At 33.0% G+C, this 25,609-nt stretch overlaps 1 protein-coding gene across 1 annotated transcript in view; it reads left to right on the top strand.

Moving 5' to 3' along the window:
* Window positions 1-1,117: 1,117 nt before the first annotated feature.
* Window positions 1,118-25,609, top strand: part of LOC132728606 (inositol 1,4,5-trisphosphate receptor type 1-like) — a 132,750-nt gene continuing 108,258 nt past the window's right edge. The window contains exons 1-11 of the mRNA XM_060714279.1: window positions 1,118-1,156; window positions 3,454-3,540; window positions 10,159-10,317; window positions 13,296-13,478; window positions 15,950-16,096; window positions 18,140-18,235; window positions 18,494-18,654; window positions 20,263-20,365; window positions 21,732-21,892; window positions 22,883-23,036; window positions 24,637-24,795. Of these exons, the coding sequence (XP_060570262.1) occupies window positions 1,118-1,156; window positions 3,454-3,540; window positions 10,159-10,317; window positions 13,296-13,478; window positions 15,950-16,096; window positions 18,140-18,235; window positions 18,494-18,654; window positions 20,263-20,365; window positions 21,732-21,892; window positions 22,883-23,036; window positions 24,637-24,795 (1,449 nt within the window). The remainder of the gene's footprint in view (window positions 1,157-3,453; window positions 3,541-10,158; window positions 10,318-13,295; window positions 13,479-15,949; window positions 16,097-18,139; window positions 18,236-18,493; window positions 18,655-20,262; window positions 20,366-21,731; window positions 21,893-22,882; window positions 23,037-24,636; window positions 24,796-25,609) is intronic.

The raw sequence follows: 25,609 nt of genomic DNA, 5'->3' as shown, positions 1-25,609 counted from the left end.
TTTTAAAATCTGAATTGAGGGGTCTTGACATCCACTTAGCAGACGTGCGAGATTACAACGAAATTAGGCAGCATTCGTTAGAGACACTGGGAGGTATCTTTGGCATTGATTTCCGTTTTCATTTTAGAAAAAAAAAATGTTTCTGGCTTTCATAACTTAATATGTCGCTTTTATATTGACGTTTTGCGACAGTAAACAGGTCTATCAGTTCTATAAAACCTGTTCGCTGAAGTCTCTTTAGCTAGAAATATATGTGCATTCGATATCCGATATTTAAAAAATGGAATCGATATCGAATGGGATAACAAAGATCGTTGATACACCGATATCGATTGAATCGATGACACCCCTAGTTTAAATCTTAAAATTACTTAAAGATTCGACCAAAATGCAGTTTCTCAGTTTTGAATGACTAAAATAGGTCTAAGACATAAATCAAGTATAAAATATTAATAAAATATTAATGCCCTTTTGAACAAATTTGAGACAAATTTCTTCCTCATAAGCAATAAGTGTTTACAACTGTTTGAGGTTTATTTACAAGGTGGCAATAAAAATCAATTTTCTATAAATCTTTATGAATGCATATTTGCTTGAGAGATGCTTTTAATAAACTTTGTTTTATCATTGTATAAACATAGAATTAGAGATGTTGCCAAGAGTTTCTGTAAACACTTGCAGTGATAATAACAGCTCTTGATGGAATTTCTAATTACCCGCTTTCCTAATTGACTACAAAAAATGATAAAATACTTGATGATGGTGCCATCTCATGTGATAGTGTTTTTGCTGTGGAAAATAAAGTTTTATATTTTTTAATGGAGATCAAGCCAGCATAATTTAGGTTACATATTTATAATAGTTGTACTATTTCAGAACTATGATCAAAAAAAATTCTCATGATGATGATAATTATACTAAATAAATATCTGAAATCTTTGTATTGTTTGTAACGGATGAATACAGTGTGATGTATATTCATAGCTATAAGTTACAACCTTTGACAATTGCAAGTGTGGGACAAGTCCATTTCAGATATTTAAGTAAGTGTGGGACATTGAGGTCATTTTAGATATTTCTGAGTAATTCAGACAAGTCCATTTGAGATGTAATAAGTATGTGTGGGACAGGTTCATTGAAACAAAGTATGGGAAGTGTAAATAAGTCTAATCAAATGCTAAATTATTAAGATATATTATTGTTTCAGTTAGTTTTCAGGTTTTTTTACATATAAATAGCAAATATTACAGTTATGCAATGAGAAATTTAACTAAAATATAAGATTCAAATCTGAAAGAAAACCGCTGCCAGTTTATCTTACCTGGAAATTATCTTACCTGTATGATATGATATAATGTTACCAGCTGTGTTAAAAATATATATATATTTCTTACTAAACATTTAACCTAACTGATAAATTTATTTTCTTGTTGAAATATTTCCAATAATTCAATGCCTAGGCAAAAGCCACTTTGCCATAAATTTGCAATTTCAGAAGATGGAATTGAGATATTAAAGTTTGCTAAGTGATGATAATACTGACTTTGTATAAAAAAACTTTATATGCTTGAAATTTAGATCTGGCTGCATGGGATGTCTGGAGCTGAGTGGTTAACTGCATTGACTCCAAACCACTTGCCCCATCCTCTGTAGTTTGAATCCCATTGGGACTTTGGATTCTTAATTTCATGTGATCAAATGCTGAAGCTATCCAGCTAGCTTACAGAACGTAAGTCGTTCTCCAGAGGTCCGGGCAAATCTGTTTGATTTAGCTAGTTGAATAGCTTCTTCATATGAGGGAATCAATTGTCCCTGTTGGGATAGACTAAAGACACGTAATAATCCTTCGCCATTAGTCAAATAAGCTATATCATGTTTCTTCAGTCATTATGAAGCTAAAATAATTGTTTTCTAAATTGTAATAAATACATATAGTCTCAAAATTAATAAAACGCTGAGTGTCCTCAATGGGAGTTTATTCAGTAATTAGGGATTATAAATTAGGAGTTCTAACCATATGTGTATTTATGATTCTGTATCACTTTCGATTGAATGCAAGAATTGTCCTTTGTGGCTGAGAGGCTGCCTTTAATATTTGAGGCATAATAATTGCAGCCACGGTAAGAGGCGACTAAATGGGTTTGAATTATTGGAGTCTTTGCATGATGAGACTGAGACTTAGCTTGATCAGCAGAAGAAGTGGTTTTGAGCCTTTGTGTTCCTTTGTTTCTAACACCCCAGTTATGCCAAAATCATCTTTCCTGTTTCAGCACCCTATGATTTAAACTGTAAAACAAAACAATCATTGCAAGAAAAAAAACCTTAAAATTTTGTAGTTTGAACCTAATCAAGAAATTAGCCAATTATTCTTCAATTTTTGAAAGTGTGTATGCATTGTTAATTAATGATATGATTTGAGATGTTGAGCAAACATAATATTCAAAAGGTCATTTGATTTGCTTAAACATATATTATTTAAATGACAAGGGATTAAAATTATCTTCTAGCACTTAAATTGCTTGTCACAATTCAAATTATACTTATGTTTTGTGAAATGATTAGCAAAAAAAGGACAGTTTTAGTCATTATTTTTTCTGATAACACCTGATGAGATAATTATAAAAAAAAAACTACCAGTATAATACAAAGGTGTTATTTTCTGTCTTTCCCCAGAATCAAAAAGAAATATAGCAAATAAGTTATATCCAGTGAACAATATTAAAAAAATAATCTCAGCTTTAATACTAAGATTAATTATAATATGTTACCAGATGAGTAACAAATAAAAAAAGTAGAGAATGTTAATATTATGTTTATGCAAGAAATACTCACAATACAAGTACTGCTGACATTTTAGCTAAAGAATGGGGTTCACCCCTGGGTGTCAGTGTCACAGTTTAGTTCAGTTTTTGTGTTGGTTTTGCAACTTGGTTATAGAGAATGAGTGGAAGCTTCACACACATAATTATTTGAGAGCATAATCGGATGTCACTATTCAAGGCCCATAACTCTTACATGGACAGAGTTATGGCCCTTTTTATACACCTGAAGAAACTTCAGAACGTAATATGGTATGGCATTGTCCGTCTGCACAAAGAGAATAAAATAGAACTACAATACAAGAAGGAGGCAATGGCCATCTATAAAATAAAAGAAAATAACAAATAAAATGGCCCTTTATCCCATTTCAGTCGCATGACGGTGTGTCCATCCATAGACAATTGGTTTCTGCAGGTTAACTTTTGAAAGATTTAAAGAAAAAAAAGAATCTCAACTCTGGTGTTATTTTAATGACTATACCGCCAGATTAGGAGTCTTGCTCTACAGTTACCTACCCCACTCTCCATTGCCTTTGGTTAGCGTCTATCCATTTTCATGAAACAATTGAATCACATGAAGAAATTAGTGTGAAAATACTAAACAACATTTAGAAGGTATATTTTATATTTTCAGCATGCAGCAGAACAAGAAAAGAAACAGAATGAAAAAGAGAATCAGAAAGAACTTGGTAAAGATGTCCAATATGGCTGTGTTATACAGGTATTAATTCTGCTATCTTTGACCTAGCTTAAAATTTCTGTGTTTCTTTAAATTTGAATAAGTACAGTGATACATTTTGTACTGTAGCGTATATAATTTCAATATTCTAAAAGTTCATAACTTTGTATATGCAGCCAACAGAATAGTGGTTGGTTAAGCTTGCACAATTTTATAAAAATTGTGTTGGTCTTGGCTTTCCGAGTTACCAAGCCAGTTTTCAAAGTACATTAATTTTGTACTTACTAAAAATTAATACAATGTATTTTTACATTCATGCACGTTTGTGCATTTAATAGAGACATCCATAGCTTTACAGTGATTGTTGATAATAATGGAATAGTCCCTAAATTAAATTCATATACTATATTATAAGGAAATTGCTGAGAACCAGCTAGTTGTGACTGTCATAACATAATTATTTAGTCAGAAATACTGTGATACTGGGCAAACTCTTCAGTTCTACACTGACTACAATAAAATCTAAATGATCACCATAATTATGTGTACAATGTTATGTGTCTATGTGGAAAAAAAGCACACCCAAAACCAATAAAAATTGTATTGAATTCATTGTATAAATTACCCAGGATCTTTGGGTCTTTTTAATAAAAGATTATCTATTTTTTCATACCTGTGTCACGGTTCAGAACTGTTCACTATTTAGTGGAGAAGATATGTAAGTGGCGGAAGAACTCAGTCGATAGAGCCACGGAATGGTATTCTAAGGGTCCCGGGTTCATGCCCAATCAGACTGCACATTTTCCCCTCACCCTATGACACCTGCTTGTGTTGAAAGATTCATAAAATGTCTGCAGAAATATGTGAAAAAGTAGACTACTAGATTTTTAGAAATATCTATAACGATCGAAGTGTAATCATAACTCACAACATTTACCAACAAGCTTATTTTATAGTAACACAAAATCTTTGGTTTGCCCCACTTACATATGTGGGATAGTTTTTGCTCTTTGAATTAAGCACATTTTCTTGGAATGATAATAAATCTTGCTATAATGAACAGCTATAAGTATTAAAACATCAGACAAAGTTCCAAACATGCAATTTTGTTATAGAGAATATTATTCACTGCCATTTCAGTTCTTTCAAATGCTTAGGCTACGATAGTAGTATATTTTTTCATGAAAATCTGCTCATCTGTAATAATCTAAGGATTAAGGCAGACACTATTTAGTAGGCTGCCAGAACCCTCAATTCATGAAGTTTAGTGCCGAAAATACTCACCATTCCCTTCTAAAATAGTTAATATATATTTTCCCTATTTTTTTTAGAAATTTTTTTTTCTACCTGTGCCAAAAGCAGGTTACCCTTAACATTATCCTTTTAAAATTTGCTTTTGCAAAATTTAATTATATTAATTAAGAGCATGTTTGAGTATTGTTACTATTGTATGTATGTGCAGCAAAAATTGCCTGAAATTCTCCTTACAAAGGAAAGTGACATGAAAATACAACAGAAAAATAACACGGAAATTCTCCCTCCTACAGGTACACTCAAAGTGTTTCCCAAATACAGAGAGAAATACTAAGCACTGTGGCTGCTGAATGTTAACATTTAACAATTTTGAATCCTCACTATTAAAGTCAGATCTAGGCAATTCAGTATCACAAATGGAGTGAGATAATTAAATTGTCTCTTAGCTGTATTTTAGTAGAACTCCAGGGAAAACTTTGAAATTGATTTTTTCTTATTGCAACATGAACAATAAGCTAAGACATTTTTAAATAATCTTCTTTGGATTGATTTCTGAGCATAGAGGTTTCTGACAACATCCATTATATGTTTGTGGGAATAAATTTTTTGTATTTATGTAGTTATCAATATAAAATTTCTGTATTTATGTAGTTATCAATATCTGTGTTTTGATTAAGATAAAAGAGACAGATGTATGCCATAAACATAGGTAGCAGTAATTCTTGTCAACTTAGCTTATTTTCAAATTTTATAACATTTTTACATAAAAACATCTTTACTTAAAAAAAAATCAAAGTTAGCATGTCTGACATAGTGAGATTCTACAAAGATAACTGTATAAAGCAATATCTTCCATAATGAGAGAACTGAACAAACATCAGGGATCACAAAATATTAAAGTTTTATTATTAGAGTTTTATTTTGTTATCATCAAAGGGTTCTGACTTGAAACCCTTAGCCGGCTAGCGGCAACTGATGCTGCCCATGAAACCAGTGCAGACCAAGCTCAACCGGTATTTCTAGAACGGTCATTGATTAAACCGATAGCAGTGCATCCTTGATATTTTTCTGTCGATCAATAATCAATATACATTTTTAAAAATCGATAATTTTGATTGATTATTTTAATGTCTATGAATTATGAAAATTTACCTAAAACATACACAAAAGCAGGTGGGCAATTGTGTAACACTAAGCTGTTGTTACATAATGGACATATTTCATGCCAGTGATGACAAAAAATGGTTAAGCTACAGTCTCACTTACATCCCGTCAAGCCCCGGTAGACATCCGGGGTGATCCGGGTACGACCGGAAACAACCGGAGTACATCTGTAACTCTGCCGGCAACGTCCGGGATGATCCGGGAACATCCGGCATTCGACCCCGGATGGAATAAAATATTTAATATCACTGGGGTGGTCCGGGATGATCCGGGAAGGTATAGCTTTGCCGGCTTCATCCTTAGCTCTGCCGGGAACGACCGGAGTTATACTGGGAAGCACCGTAGCTCTGCCGGCACAAACCGTGGATGATCCGGGGTATGATTTAGCTGGAAAGCTACGCTAGAGCTACGGTAGAGCCCCTGTATATGCCAGCAGAGCCCTGGTAACTACAGGCAGAGCCCCGGAGGATACAGGTAGAGGTACGGTTGATCCCGGTAGAGCCCCGGCAAAGACCGGATCATTTCAAAAGAATAACGACCATTTGCGATGATTGCACTTGTTTGTATTAAAACTAGGGATGTCATCTGGAGCCGAAACGGCCATCCGGATATCCGAATCAAACATGCGGATGCATCAGGATGTTCGGATCGTTGTTATATTCTTAGATGTCTGATATGGCGTAACCATTTTTTCGCGACCTTTTTCAAAGTGTAGTATTTCGATCGTTTTTTCTTCCTTTTTAATTGAATGATACATATCAAAAATTTTCCGATATAAATTTTATTTCTTCTATATAGAATACGACTAGCTGTTATCAATAAATTTAGTGCGTGTGCATGGTACTTACGATTTCAAATGAAATGAAAACGAAATTCGCCGCCGATTGTCTGAATTCCTCAATTAGCGCTATAATACGCAATAAAATTCGCTCACATTTGTGAAAACAAAATAATACCCGTAAAAATTAAATATAATGTTTCCATTTTTCAATAACAAGCATACAATTTACACACGATGACCTTTAGCCGGCTTTTCAAAAGAATCTGCCAATCTTTGATGTTTACCATCATGTAGCCCTGGCTGTTTGATTCGAATCTTTAAAGAAAGTGCCGAAACTTACATGAATTACACACATTTTAAGTGTTCATAAGTGAAAAAAGAAATGTGAAAAAAAATGTTTAAAAAAAAATGCACATGTTTGATTAATACTAAAGGAGAAAGTTATTTTGTCGGATAATTTTCGTATCAATTTCAATAAAAGCTGTGATAATTAACATATAATTCGTAAGTGCATTTCTTTATTTGCTTATTTTATTTCTGCAGATTTTTCATTGTCTCAAATAAGGAGTCGACGGGTCGGTAAGCCGAAATATATATAAAAATAATAACCTAATTAAATATTTAAATTTGGACATAAAAAATGTAACATCGTTGCCGATGACAGTCGCACGGGACTTAGAATATCCATCTTGAATCTTACAAAACTTAAATTTGATTAACAACATGTGTCATAATTGACTTGTAATTATTATAGTAATTATTGATTTTTTGTGGTCTGCAGAGATTATGATGTGTATTGTCAAAGTAAGGTACAATATACAATATGGTGTCAACACCATGTCTTAGATTATCTCAATGCATGTATTTATCACATTTTCTCAATATTTTAAAATATTTTATACGAACATACGGATCAGAAAATCGGCTCCGGACACTGAATCGTTATCCGAACGTTCGGATATCCGGACTCCGAATGACATCCCTAATTAAAACCTTTCCCATTTCCCTTCTATCCAGTATGGCATAAGGATTTTTCAGAAAATCATCATGAATTACTATTCCGGAATAATAATTATGTATCAATGTTATCATTTTCGGGCATTTTCAATCCACTGGGGTTCTACCGGGGCTCTGCCTGGATCGTCCTTGGCTCTGCCTGGATCAACAGGGGCTCTGCCTGGGTCAACCGGGGCTCTTCCGGCGTCATCCAGGAACAACCGGGGAAGCACCGGCATGAACCGTAGCTTCACCTGGGCTCTGCCTGGATGATCCGAAGCGCATCCTAGGTGGTTAGTTGGGAACTACCGTAGTGCTGCCGGGGTAAGTGAGACTGCAACAATAATTTCACCCCGGATCGTCCCGCATCATCCCGGTAACTTACCGGGAAGGTCCTGGGCTCTGCCGGGAGTAAGTGAGACCGCAGCTTTAGGTAAAAATCATTCAAAGGAAATTTATAAACAGGACACAACATATTTGTATGAACAGAACATACATTATACTAAATTCATTTAAACAAGTAATACAAGAAATTTGAGTACTAAATATCGCTATATCGGTGTATCGGTGATATACTGGTAATCTGATATTGATGTATCGTCAATAACAGCTCTAACAATGAATCAATGACAGCTCTAGGTATTTCCAGTTTGATCATGGTCTGCACTGTTTACTATTCTATTGGTACATATTTAAAATGATGAATGTTTTTGTCTAGATTGAAAGTCCATTTTAGATATCTGGCATGGTAAGGGATAACTTTACTAGATGTTAATTATGTATGTTTATTAGAGCAACTTTAAATTATGACAGGATGCCTTTTGAAAATATAGAATAATTGTATAATTCCATCAATATTACTGCATAGAGAAAGATTTTACTAATAAATAAATAATTGAAGATTGGAGTGTGGTATTTTCTGAAAATATTGACATTGTTTAAATGTTAAAGGTACTTATTAAGCCTTAGAAGTTAATGAATTCTTCTTCCTGTAGAAGCTAGAGAGGGCAAATATGTATGCATACAAAACACAAAATCGCTATGGTGCTAATTGCTAAAAAAATGGAAAAAAAAGCAAAGACTTGATGATTATATATCTCCATAATATTAGGGCTGTGCATTGCCATTTTTTTCTGTAACGATACATATCACGATACTTGTTTTTCTAAACGATGCGATTCACGATATGTATTGCATACTTTAAAAAAATGCGATGCATATTGCGATTCTTATGTTGCGATGCGATACGTATCACAATACTAACTTTCAGACTTAGTACATAAAATTTGGCCATTTGTTTACAGCATAATTACGAATATAATATAGAATTATTACAATAACAAAAAATAAACTCTTTAACTTGGTTTCTGATTTTGATCTTTCAACAATTTACTTTTCTGATTACTTAAGGAATAAAGGTATTGTTAATTATACCATAACAGCAAATTGATATACACTAGTCTAACACTAAAGACCTCTACTGTAAATATGACAGTTTAAAAATTTCAGTCTTACAATACACCACTAAAAAAATTTCTTGTGAAAAAATAGTAACAAGTGATTTACAGTTAGGTCAACAACTGTGAAAATAACAGTTAATCAGTTACTCTCTCATTTTTCTCGAAAGATTTGTGCTCAACCCCAGAGTATTTTATTTTGAGTTTGCAAATTTTGCAAACACTCGACGTCCGGTCTTCAACATTATACAACACTGTCTGTTGGTTCCCAACAAACTACAATGTTCCCAAAACTCTGAATTGTATGATCAGGGAGGATTAACTATAGTTTCTCCTAAATATTTTGTAGTCTACAGTCATCACAGTTTTCTGTTTTTTTGTTTTGTTTTTTTACGGGAAAATGATGTCAACGGAAATGAAAGTATAAATACGTGACGAATATCACATGGGAATGTTGTCATCATCACTATTTTAATCCGACATCAAGTGCGACTAAATAAAATTACAAATTCATGTTTGTTGAAAACGCATAGATCTCTTATTATTTTTTTTTATTATAAACAAGTTCAAACAACACCAGCCCATTTATATAGAATTGATAAAACTTGGTTAGTTACCGTTAAATGATTGCGGACATGGGGAAACGAGATGACAACGATGATATGATAATAGTCGCGCTTGTTCATTTTTTTCATCCATGCTATTATTTTTTCTCCAGTCTTTCAAAAAATACGTTTGTCATTATATTCCTGGAAGATATTGTTAGTGTATTATATCTGGAGGTGAAATATGTATTGCATTGCAATAAATTGGAATTCGTAATTTCATAATGATACATATATGGAGGACAGGGCAGATTGCGATGCATCAATGAATCGTTACACCTCTACATAATATGTTTTTGGAAACACCCAAAATAACAGGCTTTTGATAGTTTATAAAAATAATAGTAAAGAATAATATGTTTTAATGGGCCTTTAATATTGTTATGATTTTATTTTTTGCCAGCTTCTTCATCTGAAGAGTAACAAATATCTGACAGTAAACAAGAGATTACCAGCTCAACTGGAGAGAAATGCTATGCGGGTATCTCTAGATGGTTCCGGCAATGAGGGGTCCTGGTTCTACATTGTACCATTCTACAAGCTAAGACAGCCAGGAGATAAAGTAAGTTATTATAGTGTAGACAGTTTTAGGAGCCATTGTAATGTAGTTTCTTATTAAATGAAGAGTTTTAACAGCCTATTATCATTATGCCTCCTTCAAAGAAGAGGGGATTTATTGATTTGCTAATGTCGGTCTGTCTGTCTGTCTTTCAGTTGGTCTGTCTATCGGTCTCACAGTCCTTCAGTAGACCACATGGTTTCCGCTGATTATCTTGAAAACTTCTTATCACAAAGTCTTCATAATTCACGTAGTGATTGGTCATAACTAGTAGATGACCTAAATGATTTTTGGGTCACTAGGTCAAAAGTCAAGGTCTGACACAGGGGCCTTAAATGTCAAAATGGTTTCCGCTGATAAGCTCGAAAAGTATTCATCACAAAGTCATCATATTTCACATAGTGATTGTTCATAACTAGTAGATGACCCCTATTGATTTTGGGGTCACTAGGCAAAGGTCAAGGTCACAAGGGCCTTAAATGTGAGAATGATTTCTGCTAATTATCTTGAAAAGTATTCATCACAAGGTCTACATATTTCACATATTGATTGGTCATAACTAGTAGATGATCCCTATTGAGTATGGGTCACTAGTTCAAAGGTCAAGGTCACAGGGGCCTTAAATGTCTCATTATCTTGAAAACTATTTATCACAAAGTCTTCATTATGTTTCTTTTTTCCGAACACTTCCATGTTTCCATTTATGGCAAGTTTCTATAACAAAATTACCAATAATCTGAGTCCAGGGCTAGAAAGGGGGGCATATGTGTTGTTCGACATTTCTTGTTATTAGTTATATTATGAAGATTTTTTACCTGTTATATGGTTTTATATAAGTGGTTGCTTGCATTTCAGTTGCTAGTTAACATTTATATACAGCCATGCAACCTGTTAAGAATCTTTATAACTGGAAACTTTCCTTATTAGAGAAAAAATTAAATTGATTTATAAATCAACTGAAGCCATGTGAATTAAGAAATAATATCGGCCTGAGAGGTGTATATCGGCTATTTAACACCGGTTTGGAGTTTTGATGCCTAGGAATTGACCACGAAGGCCGTAGGCCTGAGTGGTTAATTTTTTCGCATCAAAACGACAAAACAGGTGTTAAATAGCCGATATACACCTCTCAGGCCGATGTTATTTCGATTCTTTCACGATAAAATAAGGGAGATCACTAATGTTATTTTTTCAAGCGGAAATAACTTCTGGTACCAATTTTCGTATAACGCTGTTCGATTTTCGCACCGTACTGTTGCAAAGATATAGAAATTATTAAACAACAAAATAAATAATAAGAAAAAACGTTATTTTATCAGGTTTTCAACAATAAAAACTTACGTTGTATTATGTTTACATCAGTGTCCCATTTATCATTCTTGTATGTATGAAATAACGTCAGCTTGTTTATGAATGAGTTGTTTACTTACGATGACGTCATTAGGCTGCTTACGGATTGGCGCCGTTGTGTCAAAATATTTATTAACTGATATGGATCAAATATGTGGCGTTAGTGTATGTGAGATATTATTTCGGTATTGTATGAAAATTTTTATTGTTGCTTTAAAAGGCTTTGTAAACTATATAATCGAGGGTGAAAACATTAAAGCTGCATATACAAGTAGTCCCTAACCTGTGTTTATTGGCAGTTTAACATAGTTTTTTTTCCTTCTTTGTCTATAGTGACAAAATCACGTGGAGTGATAGAATAGATTATATAAACACCATGATTATCAAATGAAAAAACAAACAAACATGCAGTATTATAATATTAGTCATAAAGATTTTTGACAGGTTTGATTGCAAATAATCATTTATATAAGGCCATATAACTGCCAAGAATCTTTATAATGAATTTATGATACAGCAAACTTCCTTTATTCGAGAAAGAAATGAAATTATCTGGTAAGGTGACAGAAGCAGTGTATATACATGCACATAGATTACAATATGTAGTTTATATAAACTTCACAATTATACGATTTAAAGTGACATTACAAACAGTCCTTATTACATTGTATAGTATAAACATATGTAAGGTTTTATAACAAAATTTTGTTTTATCCTGGCCATATGACCTGTCAAAAATTGTCATAACTAATTAAAAAAATGGTATATAAAATATAGGAAATCATATTTCAATTGGTGCAGTAATGTGGTCATGCAGCATTTTTTCTTTCCTTTGAACATCTCAAATCACAAATTGTGGTTTCACACAATCAACAGATTAACAATCTTGATAAGATTGATACTATGAACTGAATTTTAGAAAATCTAGACCAGGAAGTGTTTATTTGCTTCATATCTCAAGATAATATAGTAAATATGAATGAAAAATAATGTCAACCTTTTTTCCTGGAAACCTTCTCAAAATAACTTCTTAGTGATTTTTAGCTTGACCATCCAAAGAATATGGAGAGCTATTGTACTCACCCTGCAGGCATCAGCATTGGTGTTGGTGCCAGCGTCATTGTCACACTTTTGTTAAGTTTTTGCATGCAAGTTAAGGTATCTATTAAGCTTACAAAGGGAAAAGTTTGAAATTTTAAACACATATTTGAGAGAATAATAGGAGGTCACTATCCAAGGCCCATCACTCTAGCATGGATTTCTAATAGAATTATCGTCCATTTTGAACTTAATTTATTCTTTATCCTGGCTTTTTGTTTTACTATCAAGCTCTGAGAAGAGTCAAGCACTCTGGCCTACTGACAGCTCTTGGTTTTTACTGTAAAGCTGTCAGAATATCTTAGCAAATTATTTTAAAAGTTTATATTTCAAACAACCTGTGATAGTTGACCACCTCAAGCAGGATTTTTTATCTGCATTTTGTCAGGATACTGGTTTTAATACATTAGTTTTACTTTATAAATATAATAAGTAAAAATAAACATTTGTGATTATTTTTTATGAAAACTGTTTCATACTTGAGATAAAATACAGTTGACTCATTGTCAGACACACTATGATATTGTTTACAGGTTGTTGTTGGTGACAAGGTGATATTAAACCCGGTGAATGCAGAGCAGCCCCTGCATGCTAGTAACTATGACCTCCCTGACAACCCAGAGTGCAAAGAGGTCAACTCTGTCAGTTGTAACACCAGCTGGAAGATGGTGCTCTTTATGGACTTCAAAGACAACATGGAAGATGTTCTTAAAGGAGTAAGTTCTATATTCAAGCGGCACAATTATAAACAATTATACATAATCTGACCAGGCTCTATGCTGACAGCTGACTAACCAGAGATTTTTTTTTTCAATTTTCAAAAAAACTTGTGGCTCTTGAAAGGGGAAAATATAGCACAATAAATCAGCAAAGGGGAAACTTGAAATCAAATTCCAACAACTAAGAATTCACACATTTGATAAAATTTTCAATTTCAATTCAATTTAACATGCATGGTGCATAGCAGAAACTATCTATATGGACAGTTTTCTGTCTTTCAGTCAATTAAATATATCAACCAGCTGATAACAGTGCACAGGGCATTTCAGGGGAAAGTATATTATTTTTAGGGGAAAATACTAGTACATGTACTTATTATGGATTTTATTCAGCTGTTAAAAGATATAGAAAAAAAAATTACTACTAAAGATTTTTATCATGATGTTCAATTGATATGAAACAGTTGCAAACAATGGAAGATAGACAATAATATATATGCAGGCTTGTTGATGCTTGTTAAAGGATTGTTTTAGCTAAGAGAAAGCCAGACAAAATGAATGAATTTAAATCACAGAACTAATGTTATTGTAGGTCCCTTGAAGACTGTAAATATCTGATAAAATCTCAGAACAATGAAACAGTCGCGACAATACTGTCTTGTGACAATTTTAGGATTAAATGAACCAGATATAAAGTAGTCAGTGGTTACTTATTGATTCGCAAGTTATATTTACAAGTCTGTATTATTGGCATGTAGTAAGTAGTAAGTGATAGTTTTATAAGTAGTATCATTAATCATCAATGTAGTGGAAATATCTGCAGGCAAACATTTGAAAGTTTCAATGCAACAACAGCAATACATTTAAAAGCTTATTGATGTTGTGAAGAAGCAGTAAATTTCTTAGTGTTGAAATGGCCTCTGTAAACTGTCTAGGTATCAAAATGTTACTTGTTTTTCACTGTCAAGGGATCAAAATGGTACTTATTTTTCACTGTCAAGGGATCAAAATGGTACTTATTTTTCACTGTCAAGGGATCAAAATGGTACTTATTTTTCACTGTCAAGGGATCAAAATGGTACTTATTTTTCACTGTCAAGGGATCAAAATGGTACTTATTTTTCACTGTCAAGGGATCAAAATGGTACTTATTTTTCACTGTCAAGGGATCAAAATGGTACTTATTTTTCACTGTCCAGGGATCAAAATGGTACTTATTTTTCACTGTCCAGGGATCAAAATGGTACTTATTTTTCACTGTCAAGGGATCAAAATGGTACTTATTTTTCACTGTCAAGGGATCAAAATGGTACTTATTTTTCACTTACAATAAACATTGTATTTAAGCTTTAGCCTGCAATTGATTGTTACCATGACATCAGTGCAGACCAAGATAACTCTCATTATAGTCTGCATATTTCAAGATAACTCTCATTATAGTCTGCATATTTCAAGATAACTCTCATTATAGTCTGCATATTTCAAGATAACTCTCATTATAGTCTGCATATTTCAAGATAACTCTCATTATAGTCTGCATATTTCAAGATAACTCTCATTATAGTCTGCATATTTCAAGATAACTCTCATTATAGTCTGCATATTTCAAGATAACTCTCATTATAGTCTGCATATTTCAAGATAACTCTCATTATAGTCTGCATATTTCAAGATAACTCTCATTATAGTCTGCATATTTCACCAATATTTTTGAATTTTCCCTAAAAATGATAAATGGTTTTGTCCAGAATGAAAGCTGGATTCATTCTGGACAAGTATATTTCAGATATATAGCATGCTAAGGGTTAATAGCATATTCAATTTGTAAGATTCAGTAAGAATTTTGAATGTCATAATAGTGGGTAGATAAAAGAATCATGTTTACCTGTATGCAGTGGCCTTTTTCCTGTTTGTTTTGTTCACACCCTATGTAAAACATTTTAATTAGATGATTACTATACCAGTGAAGCCTGAAAGGTATTTTGTAAAAAAAGGGATTTTATGGAAATACCATAGATCTTGTTGTTTATTTTCGCCCCACCTTTTTTGCATACTTTATGTGCAACTTATGAAACAGTGCATGTACAAACACATGTTTTAGGTATACAACGAAAAGCCTGGGAAAGTATTGGCCATCTTGTATAGCCACTAATTTGTTTATTGAGACTATGCTATGACAAGTTTTAAAACTTTACTGTGATTTTACATAATTTAACTTAAATGAATAATTCATTTTTTTTTAAATTTTCCTTTTAACAGTATAATAAACACTAGTAGAATCAGTCTTGGAATTTTGTGATGCTAATTTAATTTGATATCTTTACTGGTGATATTTCATTTAAATCAATTTCAATCTTTATTTGATAAAGTTTGCGTTCCAGACCCTTCCCCCCCCCCAACCAAGTTTCTCCATTTGTCAGTATAAATAAGAAACAATATCTATGTTGATGTGATTTTTTCCCCCTCAGGGAGATGTTGTACGACTGTTCCATGCTGAAGAGCAGAAGTTTCTCACAGCAGACGAATATAAAAAACAGCAGCATGTTTTTCTCAGGACCACGCAGAGATTGTCAGCTACGTCTGCTACTAGCTCAAAGGCATTGTGGGAAATTGAGGTAATTTTTTAAAAGATTAAAAGAATTTGTGTAGACAATTTGCCTTACTAACTTAATTTGCTGAAATTCAATTATTTGAGTTTGAAATTGGGACATTGGTGTAAGAACTTTAGATCAAATTTATCTGGCTAGATTTGTAACTTAATGAAATCTAACATTGGTCATATCAATATACTCTAATGAGGAAGTGACCAAATTATATTAGTGCCTTGATTTATGCCTGCAGGGCTCACACTGGCTCAAATAAAATAATAGTCAATAATTATAACTTAAAAAAATAATAGCCAAAAGTTCAGCAGACTATTCACGAATTAGCGATTAACAACATAAGCAGTTGATTAAATAAACATTACATTTTTATAAGGATTCTCAAATAAACTGATACATTTGTGTATATTGATAACTACCTTTTTTTAAATAGAACCACAACTTTAATTGTTATTATAGAACAGAGTAAAAAAGTTATAATTAGTATAATTACTGTATAACAATAATATTAAAGATTCATTATAACTTTACATAATGCTGTTATCAGACAACTTTTTTTGTTTGTTCTAATCAAATTTTGTCAGCTATAACCACTGTCAATTTCCACATTTCACACAGAACTGGAGTAGATCTAGGTCATATTAGCCTATAGAATAACACAAGTTTGCAAACTCATTCACAGAATGCAACCTTTTTTCTGAATAATTTACTGAAAAATATCATCATCACCAATGTAATACAAATTTTCTGCCATAGTAGTAAAGATTTTTAAACAGAACATAGCTTATTTCACCTTTAAAGAAATATCAAAATTATCGGTGTCGCGAAAATATGTGACAATCGGATTTTTCCTGTTTTCTGAAGAAATATTCACAATTTTGGTTGTTGTGCAAATAGTTGTTTGGAATTTAATACTTTTTAAATATTTTACCATTGTTTTCCACTGGCGATTTAGTCAAGTAGCTTAAAACAAAAAAAAACAAAATTTGCAATTACTGGAATCCACGGTAAATTTTGGGTAAGTCAATATATAGTTTATCAATTTTAAAACGATTTTTGTGGCTAATTGACAGATATTTGATGGCTATTATAAATGCTGGACAATATCTTTAAAGTACTTATACAATAATACATCTCGCATGTATTTTATCACCTCGGGCAATATAGTTAGCAGCACGTGACCGGTAAAAAGTTGACACTCAATTAAATGCACCCCGCTGGTGTTAATTGGGTCTACTGCATTCATTATCGTTTTTTACACCTTATATAAACACTGTTGGAAGTAAAAAAAAATCGCCAGATTTTGTAGCCAAAATGCAAAAATAATCGCCAATCTTATAAAATAATCGCAAATGGCGACTATGGCGACCGACAGCGTGAGCCCTGTGCCTGCAATCTCGTTGTTGAGAGGCAGTCACCTTTAACAGAAACCATTTGTATCCATGAGATTACATAAAAAATACAGAAGTATGGTCATCCTGAGTTATATATACAATTAGAAATTAACATACAATATTTTTATAAAAGTTAGATTTGATATACAACCCAACAGAATTACTTTATTGAGTTTTTTTGGAAGCTTTTTTTATAAAAAAAATATCTCTAGTATAGAAGGTGAATTTCTTAGAAGGAAAAAAACACCATAATAATGTAACTGAGGAATATTTCTTTATATAAACTGAGTCATTCATCTGTCATTTTCATGAGTATGAAATATGTTTTCATTAAATTGGTACCTAGATCAATAAATTTCCTAATTATCCTTTGATATTTCCTTCTATTTATTCATAAGGACAAATGAGCCATGTTAGACAAAACCAACATAGTTGGTAAGCGACCAGCATGGATCCAGACCAGCCTGCGCATACGCGCAGTCTGATCAGGATCCATGCTGTTCGCTGTCAGTTTCTCTACTTGTAATAGAGTTGGTAAGCGAAAAAGCATGGATCCTGATCAGACTGCGCGGATGCGCAGGCTGGTCTGGATCCATGCTGGTCGCAAATGCTCTATGTTGGTTTTGTCGTGACGCAGCTCATTTCTGGTTTTCATTTACAGGTTGTGCAACATGATCCATGTAAAGGAGGGGCTGGTCACTGGAACAGTCTTTTTCGGTTCAAACACCTTGCTTCAGGACAATATCTGGCTGCAGAGGTAATTTATCCCCCTGTTCTTTCTTTAGAAGAACTTCAATGTCTTATTGCAATATAGTTGTTGGTAGTGTAACAAGAAATTCAGATATGTCAAAGTTATTGTGTTATATTGCTTAATATAAAAATCAAACACATCTTACTTCATTTAAAACACAACAAAAGTAGAATTTTCATGTAGTGAAATTCTAATTTATTAAAAAAAGGACAAAAGGAAATATTGTATGTGATTGTTGAGAATTGTAATATATTTTTGTTTTAGATTGACAATGATCCAAGAATAGATCCAACCAGACAGAAGTTGCGAGGCTCTCCTATCGCTAATGTATACTGCCTAGTATCTGTACCACATGGGCATGATATAGCCACGTTGTGGGAGCTAGACCCCACCACAATGACTAGAAGTGACACCCTTGTTCCAAGGTAATGTTTTTTCCTAGACGTTATTTGCTGGTGTTTTTATGCCCCCGCCATGTAATGGCCGGGGCATATAGTGTTACCCTGTTCCGTCATTCCGTCCTTCCGTCCTTCCGTCATTCTGTCATTCCATCATCATCAGTTTCCGTTCATTATCTTAAGAACGGTTGGACACATTCAACCCAAATTTGACATATGGATATGTCATGAGAAAATACAGGTCAAGTTTGAATTTGGTCATGGTTCGATGATTTTTGGCAGAGTTATGCCCCTTTTACTTTGAAAATAATATGAAATTTTCAGTTTCCGTTCATTATCTCCCCAACGGTACAACACATTCAACTCAAACTTGACATATGGATATGTCATGAGAAAATACAGGTCAAGGTCGAATTTGGTCATGGTTTGATGATTTTTGGCAGAGTTATGCCCCTTTTACTTTGAAAATAATATGAAATTTTCAGTTTCCGTTCATTATCTCCCTCAAGGTACAACACATTCAACTCAAACGTGACACATGGATGCGTCAAAGGAATGCGCAGGTCAAGTTCAAATTTGGTCATGGTTCAATGATTTTTGGCAGAGTTATGCCCCTATCACTTTGAAAGTAGTATGAAATTTTTAGTTTCCGTTTATTATCTCCCCAATGGTACAACACATTCAACTCAAATTTGACATATGGATATGTTTTTGGAATGCCCAGGCCAAGTTCGAATTTGGTCATAGTTCAATGATTTTTGGCAGAGTAATGCCCCTTTCACTTTGAAAATAATGTGAAATTTACAGTTTCTGTTCATTATTTACCCAACAGTGTTACATATTCAACTTTAATTTGACATATGGATATGTCAATGGAATGGGCAGGTCAAGTTGGAATTTGGTCATGGTTTGATGATTTTTTGGCAGAGTTATGTCCATTTCACTTTGAAAATAATATAGATACATCTTAGGAATAAGCAGTTTAAGTTGGAATTTGGTCGTTGTTCAATGATTTTAGACAAACTTATCTTTCCTGAATGTTGGAAAAATTTTGAACTTTCAGTTTCAGCACTCATTCTTTTAGCCATTATTTTGGCTACAAATATGCAATATGCTATTTTTAAAAGGTTAAGGCTGAATAATTTCAGTGCCTTGAACATTGTATGGAAATGGTTTGTGTTAAGATTGAAAAGTTTTAAGGGCTTTGAACTTAAAATGAAAAAAATAATTAATGCACCATCTGAAATTTTGGCTGCATGCGGGGGCATCAGTAGCATGATGACACATTTCTAGTTTTTTCCATAAATGCAATAATAAGATGTCCTGTAATTTGACATTTAGAAACAGATTGATTACATTATTTAATTTTAATATCACCACCCACCACTCGATAACATTGTTTTAATTCAAAATGACCGCACACCTTCCCCAACCCCCTCCCCCCCCCAAAAAAAAAAAATAAAAATGATAAATAAATACATAAATAAACGAAAAAAAGTGATAAAAAAATCAATATTTCAATAAATTGATGACAAATACATGTTCTTCAGCTAAAGATCTTCTGGTGAGGTAATTTTAGCAAGCATAGATTATAATGGTATGGTGTGAATATATAATTTTCGGGCTTGTTTTCAGGAATTCCTATGCACGTCTACATCATCTATGTACAGGGACATGGGTTCACAGTACATCATGTTTAGCCATTGATAAAGATGAAGATAGGCCTGAGAAAAATAAGGTAATCTTGTAGGGCTTTTAAGTAAAAGTTGATAATAAAAAATCTATTCTCTTGAATACTGGGGAAATAATTCTCTTGAATACTAAATTAACTAATTTTCTTGAAAACTGGATAAATAATTCTCTTGAATACTTAATTGTCTGAACTGAATGCATGCAAATTTAAATACATTCATAACTGATTCTTTACCATTACAGTTAAATAGTAGTACAGTATACTCCGCTTATAACGAACTCATAGGGACATTCAAAATCTGTTCCTTATATCCGGAGTTCCTTGTAAGCATATAGCGAATTAGTTCCTGGTATCAGGAAATTTTATAGCGAACAGATTTACATATAACGAACTGATTGTTTACCATCGTCCGCCATTTTGGAGAGCATTTGATTGTACTTTTTTGGAATTTGAAAATCCTTTGCTATTTCAGTTTAAGTTTTACTCCCTATCTCAATTTCTCATAAAATATATTATTTTGTTTCTAAACTCTTTTCGTTTTCTTTCCATGATTGAGAATAAACAAGATTTTCGATTTTTCCTATCTTTTATATTGAATATCTTGTATTATATTTTAAGGGTGACTTTAACTAATGAAATTAGATATGGCTGTTTTCATTTAAATCAAGCTTACTTTGCAGTTTGCAATGGATCATGCTTGCAAGTAAGCATGATTATGTTGAAAACCAATTATAAATTATTATAATTATTTTACTCGGGCAAACTATTGAAGAAAAGAAATACTTGAATAAAAGGAATAACCGTTTTATCTTCGTGAAAAGAGCTCATGCTAAAAATATCCTAAATAGAAAACTATACAAATTCATTTTACTACATGTATGGAAGTACATACAACAATAAACGGTACATTCGGCCAATTTTAATCCATGCCAATGAAAACGAATGTTGAAAATGCGGGATCTATTTACGGGTAGCCAGTATTTTGGAGTTCGTTATAAAAGTGTAATTTTCTGTACTTTTAACTAAATTGGGACTAGGAAATGAGTTCCTTATATACGATAATTCCTTATAACTGTGTTCGCTATAACCGTATAGTTTTTATTTTAAATAAAGAAGGGCAAAATTCGGGCCAAAATAAATTGTTCCCTATAACCGGAAGTTCGCTATAACCGTGTTCACTATAAGTGAAGTTTACTGTACTCCAAAGCTACTCCTTACAGTTACAGTTGGTATAATTTATATCTTAACCTTTGACATTTATTACTGTGCTTGTTAATGAGAGTGTAGTTTGATATGTTTCCTAACAAGGTACATTTATCTCTTCCTATTCAATCTGGTGTGAGTAGAGCAGAATATTCTACATAATCAGCCAATATAAAGTCATAGAAAGTGTTAATGTATTTTACTATAGGTTGGTTGTGCACAGATAAAGGAGGACAAAGAGGCCTTTAACATAGTACCCGTACCTCCAAGTGAAGTCAGGGACCTGGACTTTGCTAATGATGCAAGTAAAGTGGCTGGGGAAATAGCCAGCAAGCTGGAGAAAGGATCTATTACACAGAATGAGAAAAGGTAGTAGTAACGTACTAGCCAGCTGTAACTGCTGCCCATGCTAGGTCTGTGGTTACCTTTGACTGGTAAAAATGAGGTTGTATTAATTGCCTCTCACCACTGTAGGTTCTAACTGCACCAGCGTCTTCAAATTCATTCATGTGAGAAAGGTAGTTTATGGAATGTCAGTGGTTCTACTAGGGTGCCCATTAGTGTTTGAGATAATGCACAAAGAGGGGCACCTGAGGTTTTCCTCCGTCAGTTAGGCTGGAAAATCACCATATGACCTATACTGTGTTGATGCTTTTTAAAACCAACACAAAAAAGAACAGAAAATCATTGTTTTAAAAGCATATCTTAATTAGCTTTCACTAATGTGTATAAAATTACTTTTATATAAATTGGGCTGATTAGTAACCAGTACAAGCAGTTTGTCCGTGCCATGCCACTTTTAAGTAGAAACAGCATGGAAATTTATCATTAATTCTATTGATAGAATTTTAAGATTAAAAAACTATATTGTGAATATTGTTTTGTATGACAAATTAATGTGTAGGATTTGTCAAGAAAGGAGACCTGCCCTTGACCTCCATGACTGAATGGTTAAGGTTGATGACTTACCTCACAGCTTAAACTATGAATTATGAATTCTGTCATATGAGATAACTTTCTACTCATTGACCTACGTCTGAAATAATATACAGAGAGCCTTTGAAGTCCTACTTAAGCTATTAAGCTGGAAAGTTCTTATATATAAACTTTATAGTGTAATTGTGATATTTGTAGTTAAGTTCATCATAAAATAAAAGGTTGACCTGATCATCTGTATTAATATGATATAATGTAAAATTTATAGATGTTGCTTAGATACTCTTTATAACAGAGAAATTTTATTAGATTTCAGAAAATATACAACTTTTTAATGGAAAAATGTTTATTTCATATATATATATATATCTCACCTTAAACCAGGTTATAATGGAGGAATGTAATTTACAATATTAATTTCAGGAATGTAACAAAGCTGCTGTCAGACCTGATATATTTTGTGTGTAACCAGGAATCTTCAGACACTGGCACAGATCCCCTACATGTAGAAATGATCAATCCAAATGACTGTAGGGAGAGGCAGAAACTGCTTAGAGAACAAAACATAATAAAACAGGTACAGCATTTTCAACAATAAAAATTTTAATAATTATAGTACTTTAGTTTTGGGTTGTCCTGTGGTCGAGTGGTTAAGGTCATTGAATTAAAACCACTAGCCTTTCACTGCTGTGGGTTCAAGTCTCACCACAGACTTGGATTCCTTTATGGGAGGAAGCTGTCCAGCTATACCTTGAAGGAAGAGAAAAAAGTACTTTAGTTCATTTGCAAATATGCAAAATTTTAATTTATTTGTATGTTCTTATACAGTGCATTGTATTAGTGGATTTTTCTTTATAAAAACTGTATTAAACTGTGATAAGTGATCGATTTATTAAAATATAATTTATACTCAAGTTTAGAATAATTATTAGGCATTTTGTTTTATAGACTGCATGTTGATACAATGTACATAGATACCTGTGCTGATTTAATTATTAAATTTATGTCCTTTTTATTGTGTCGCCTCTACAGAGTAGTGGCGACATATAGGGATCACTTCTCCGTTGTCTGTCTGTCCGTCTGTCTGTCTGTCCGTCCGTCTGTCCGTCCATCCGTCACAAAACTTTTCCGGACTACCCCTCATAAACTACTGGTGCAATTTCATCCAAACTTTACAGGAATGATCAGTATCAAGTCTAGTTGTGCATATTGTCAGCATTTTCCGGTTCAATGATTTTTGTCAGAGTTATGGCCCTTTAATAATTTTTAATTTTAAAGTTTGTCCGGACTACTTCTCTTATACCACTAATGCAATTTCAATGAAACTTTACAGGATTGATCTGTAGCTCAAGTCCTTGCGCATATTGCAAGGGTTTTCCGGTTGAATGATTTTTGGCCGAGTTATGGCCCTTTGATAAAAAGGTGTTTTTTTCTGTGTGTTGCCAGATACACAATAGCTTGTCCGGACTACTCCTCATAAACTACTGGTGCAATTTCATCCAAACTTTACAGGAATGATCAGTACCAAGTTTAGTTGTGCATATTGTCAGCATTTTCCGGTTCAATGATTTTTGTCAGAGTTATGGCCCTTTAATAATTTTTATTTTTAATGTTTGTCCGGACTAGTTCTCTTATACCACTTATGCAATTTCAATGAAACTTTACAGGATTGATCTGTAGCTCAAGTCCTTGCGCATATTGCACGGGTTTTCCGGTTGAATGATTTTTGGCTGAGTTATGGCCCTTTGATAAAAAGGTTTCTTTTTCTGTGTGTTGCCAGATACGCAAAAGCTTGTCCGGACTACTCCTCATAAGCTACTGGTGCAATTTTATCCAAACTTTACATGATTGATCAGTACCAAGTCTAGTTGTGCACTGTCCGTCTGTCTGTCCGTCTGTCACAGAATTTGTCCCAACATGAAATTGGCCATTATGAGGCGACACATGTGATTACTGATCGCTCTTGTTTATTTCAAGAAAGGGCAAGTGGACTTTTAGATATCTTTTAAATTATGTGCATACTTTTGATATTGTAAAATTCATAGTGAAATTTTTATAAACATTTTCTGGTACTTCTCAGGATTAAGAATTTGAAAAAAAGTATGTGAACTTTTAATTATAGAAGAATTGAATAAACATGCCGATAAACAAAAAAGCTGTTTTTTTTTCTTGACTAGGTTTTCAAAATACTGCAAGCACCGTTTAATGATCACGGGGATGGTCCAGCATTACGGATGGAGGATATAATGGACCAGAGACACGCCCCCTACAGGCAGATCTGTAAACTGTGTTATAGAATATTGAAGTTGTCTCAGCAAGATTATAGGAAAAATCAGGTATGTTTGATTATTATTGTGAAAAGTTTGCATCTATAGACTATAAATAGCATTTTCTAGTGCAGGTAAATGAATTATTGCCATGGTAACACATGACATTATAATGATTGTTGTCAAATTACGTTTGTTGTCAAATTACGTTTAGGTTTATTTCTGATTTGTGACAATTTTAAGATGTTTTAAACAGAATTTAGATTTAAAATAAGAGCAAAACATTAATTGAAATTTCAACGTGTTTCTGCTTTCTCTTTCCATGTATCAGTAAAAAGCAATCCAAAGAATAAATGTGTATTTCTATTTAAATGTATCAATAAAAGGTAATCCGAAAAATTGATGATTGCAAATATAGATCTAAAACCTTCATTCTAAAAGAATTTTTCATTTATAAAAGGAAATTGTCTTATGATGATGTGACAAACAGGTGCCTGATGTCTAACACACATCCCTCTACCCTACCTGAACACATTTATTACAGATATAAGAAGTTATGAAGGGGATATTACACGTCAGGCACCTGTGATGTTACACACATGTAATAAGTTCCAATTCTGTTTTACTGATGATATACTGCTGCCTCATATTTCCGTGGTACCCATATTTCCAAGGTATTAGGCTTAAACAGTCTAAAGTGCCTCCTAAACTTCATGAACCTGCCAGTAGTTTTACTTTTACTATTTTATTGTATTTTTATCGAAATGTTAAATATAGAGCTAAAAAAAAATTATTTTATTCAGATTCAGAGCAAAGTTTATTATTTCACCATTTTTCTTTTATATTTCATACCTTTAAAGAAAATCTTCTTTGTTAAACAACC

The sequence above is a fragment of the Ruditapes philippinarum genome, unplaced genomic scaffold, assembly GCF_026571515.1.
Source record: "Ruditapes philippinarum isolate M1 unplaced genomic scaffold, ASM2657151v2 ctg1435_1_1_1_1, whole genome shotgun sequence".
Lineage (NCBI taxonomy): Eukaryota > Metazoa > Mollusca > Bivalvia > Venerida > Veneridae > Ruditapes > Ruditapes philippinarum.
The sequence above is the reverse complement of the archived record's forward strand: the minus strand, read 5'-3'. Positions and strand labels throughout refer to the sequence as shown.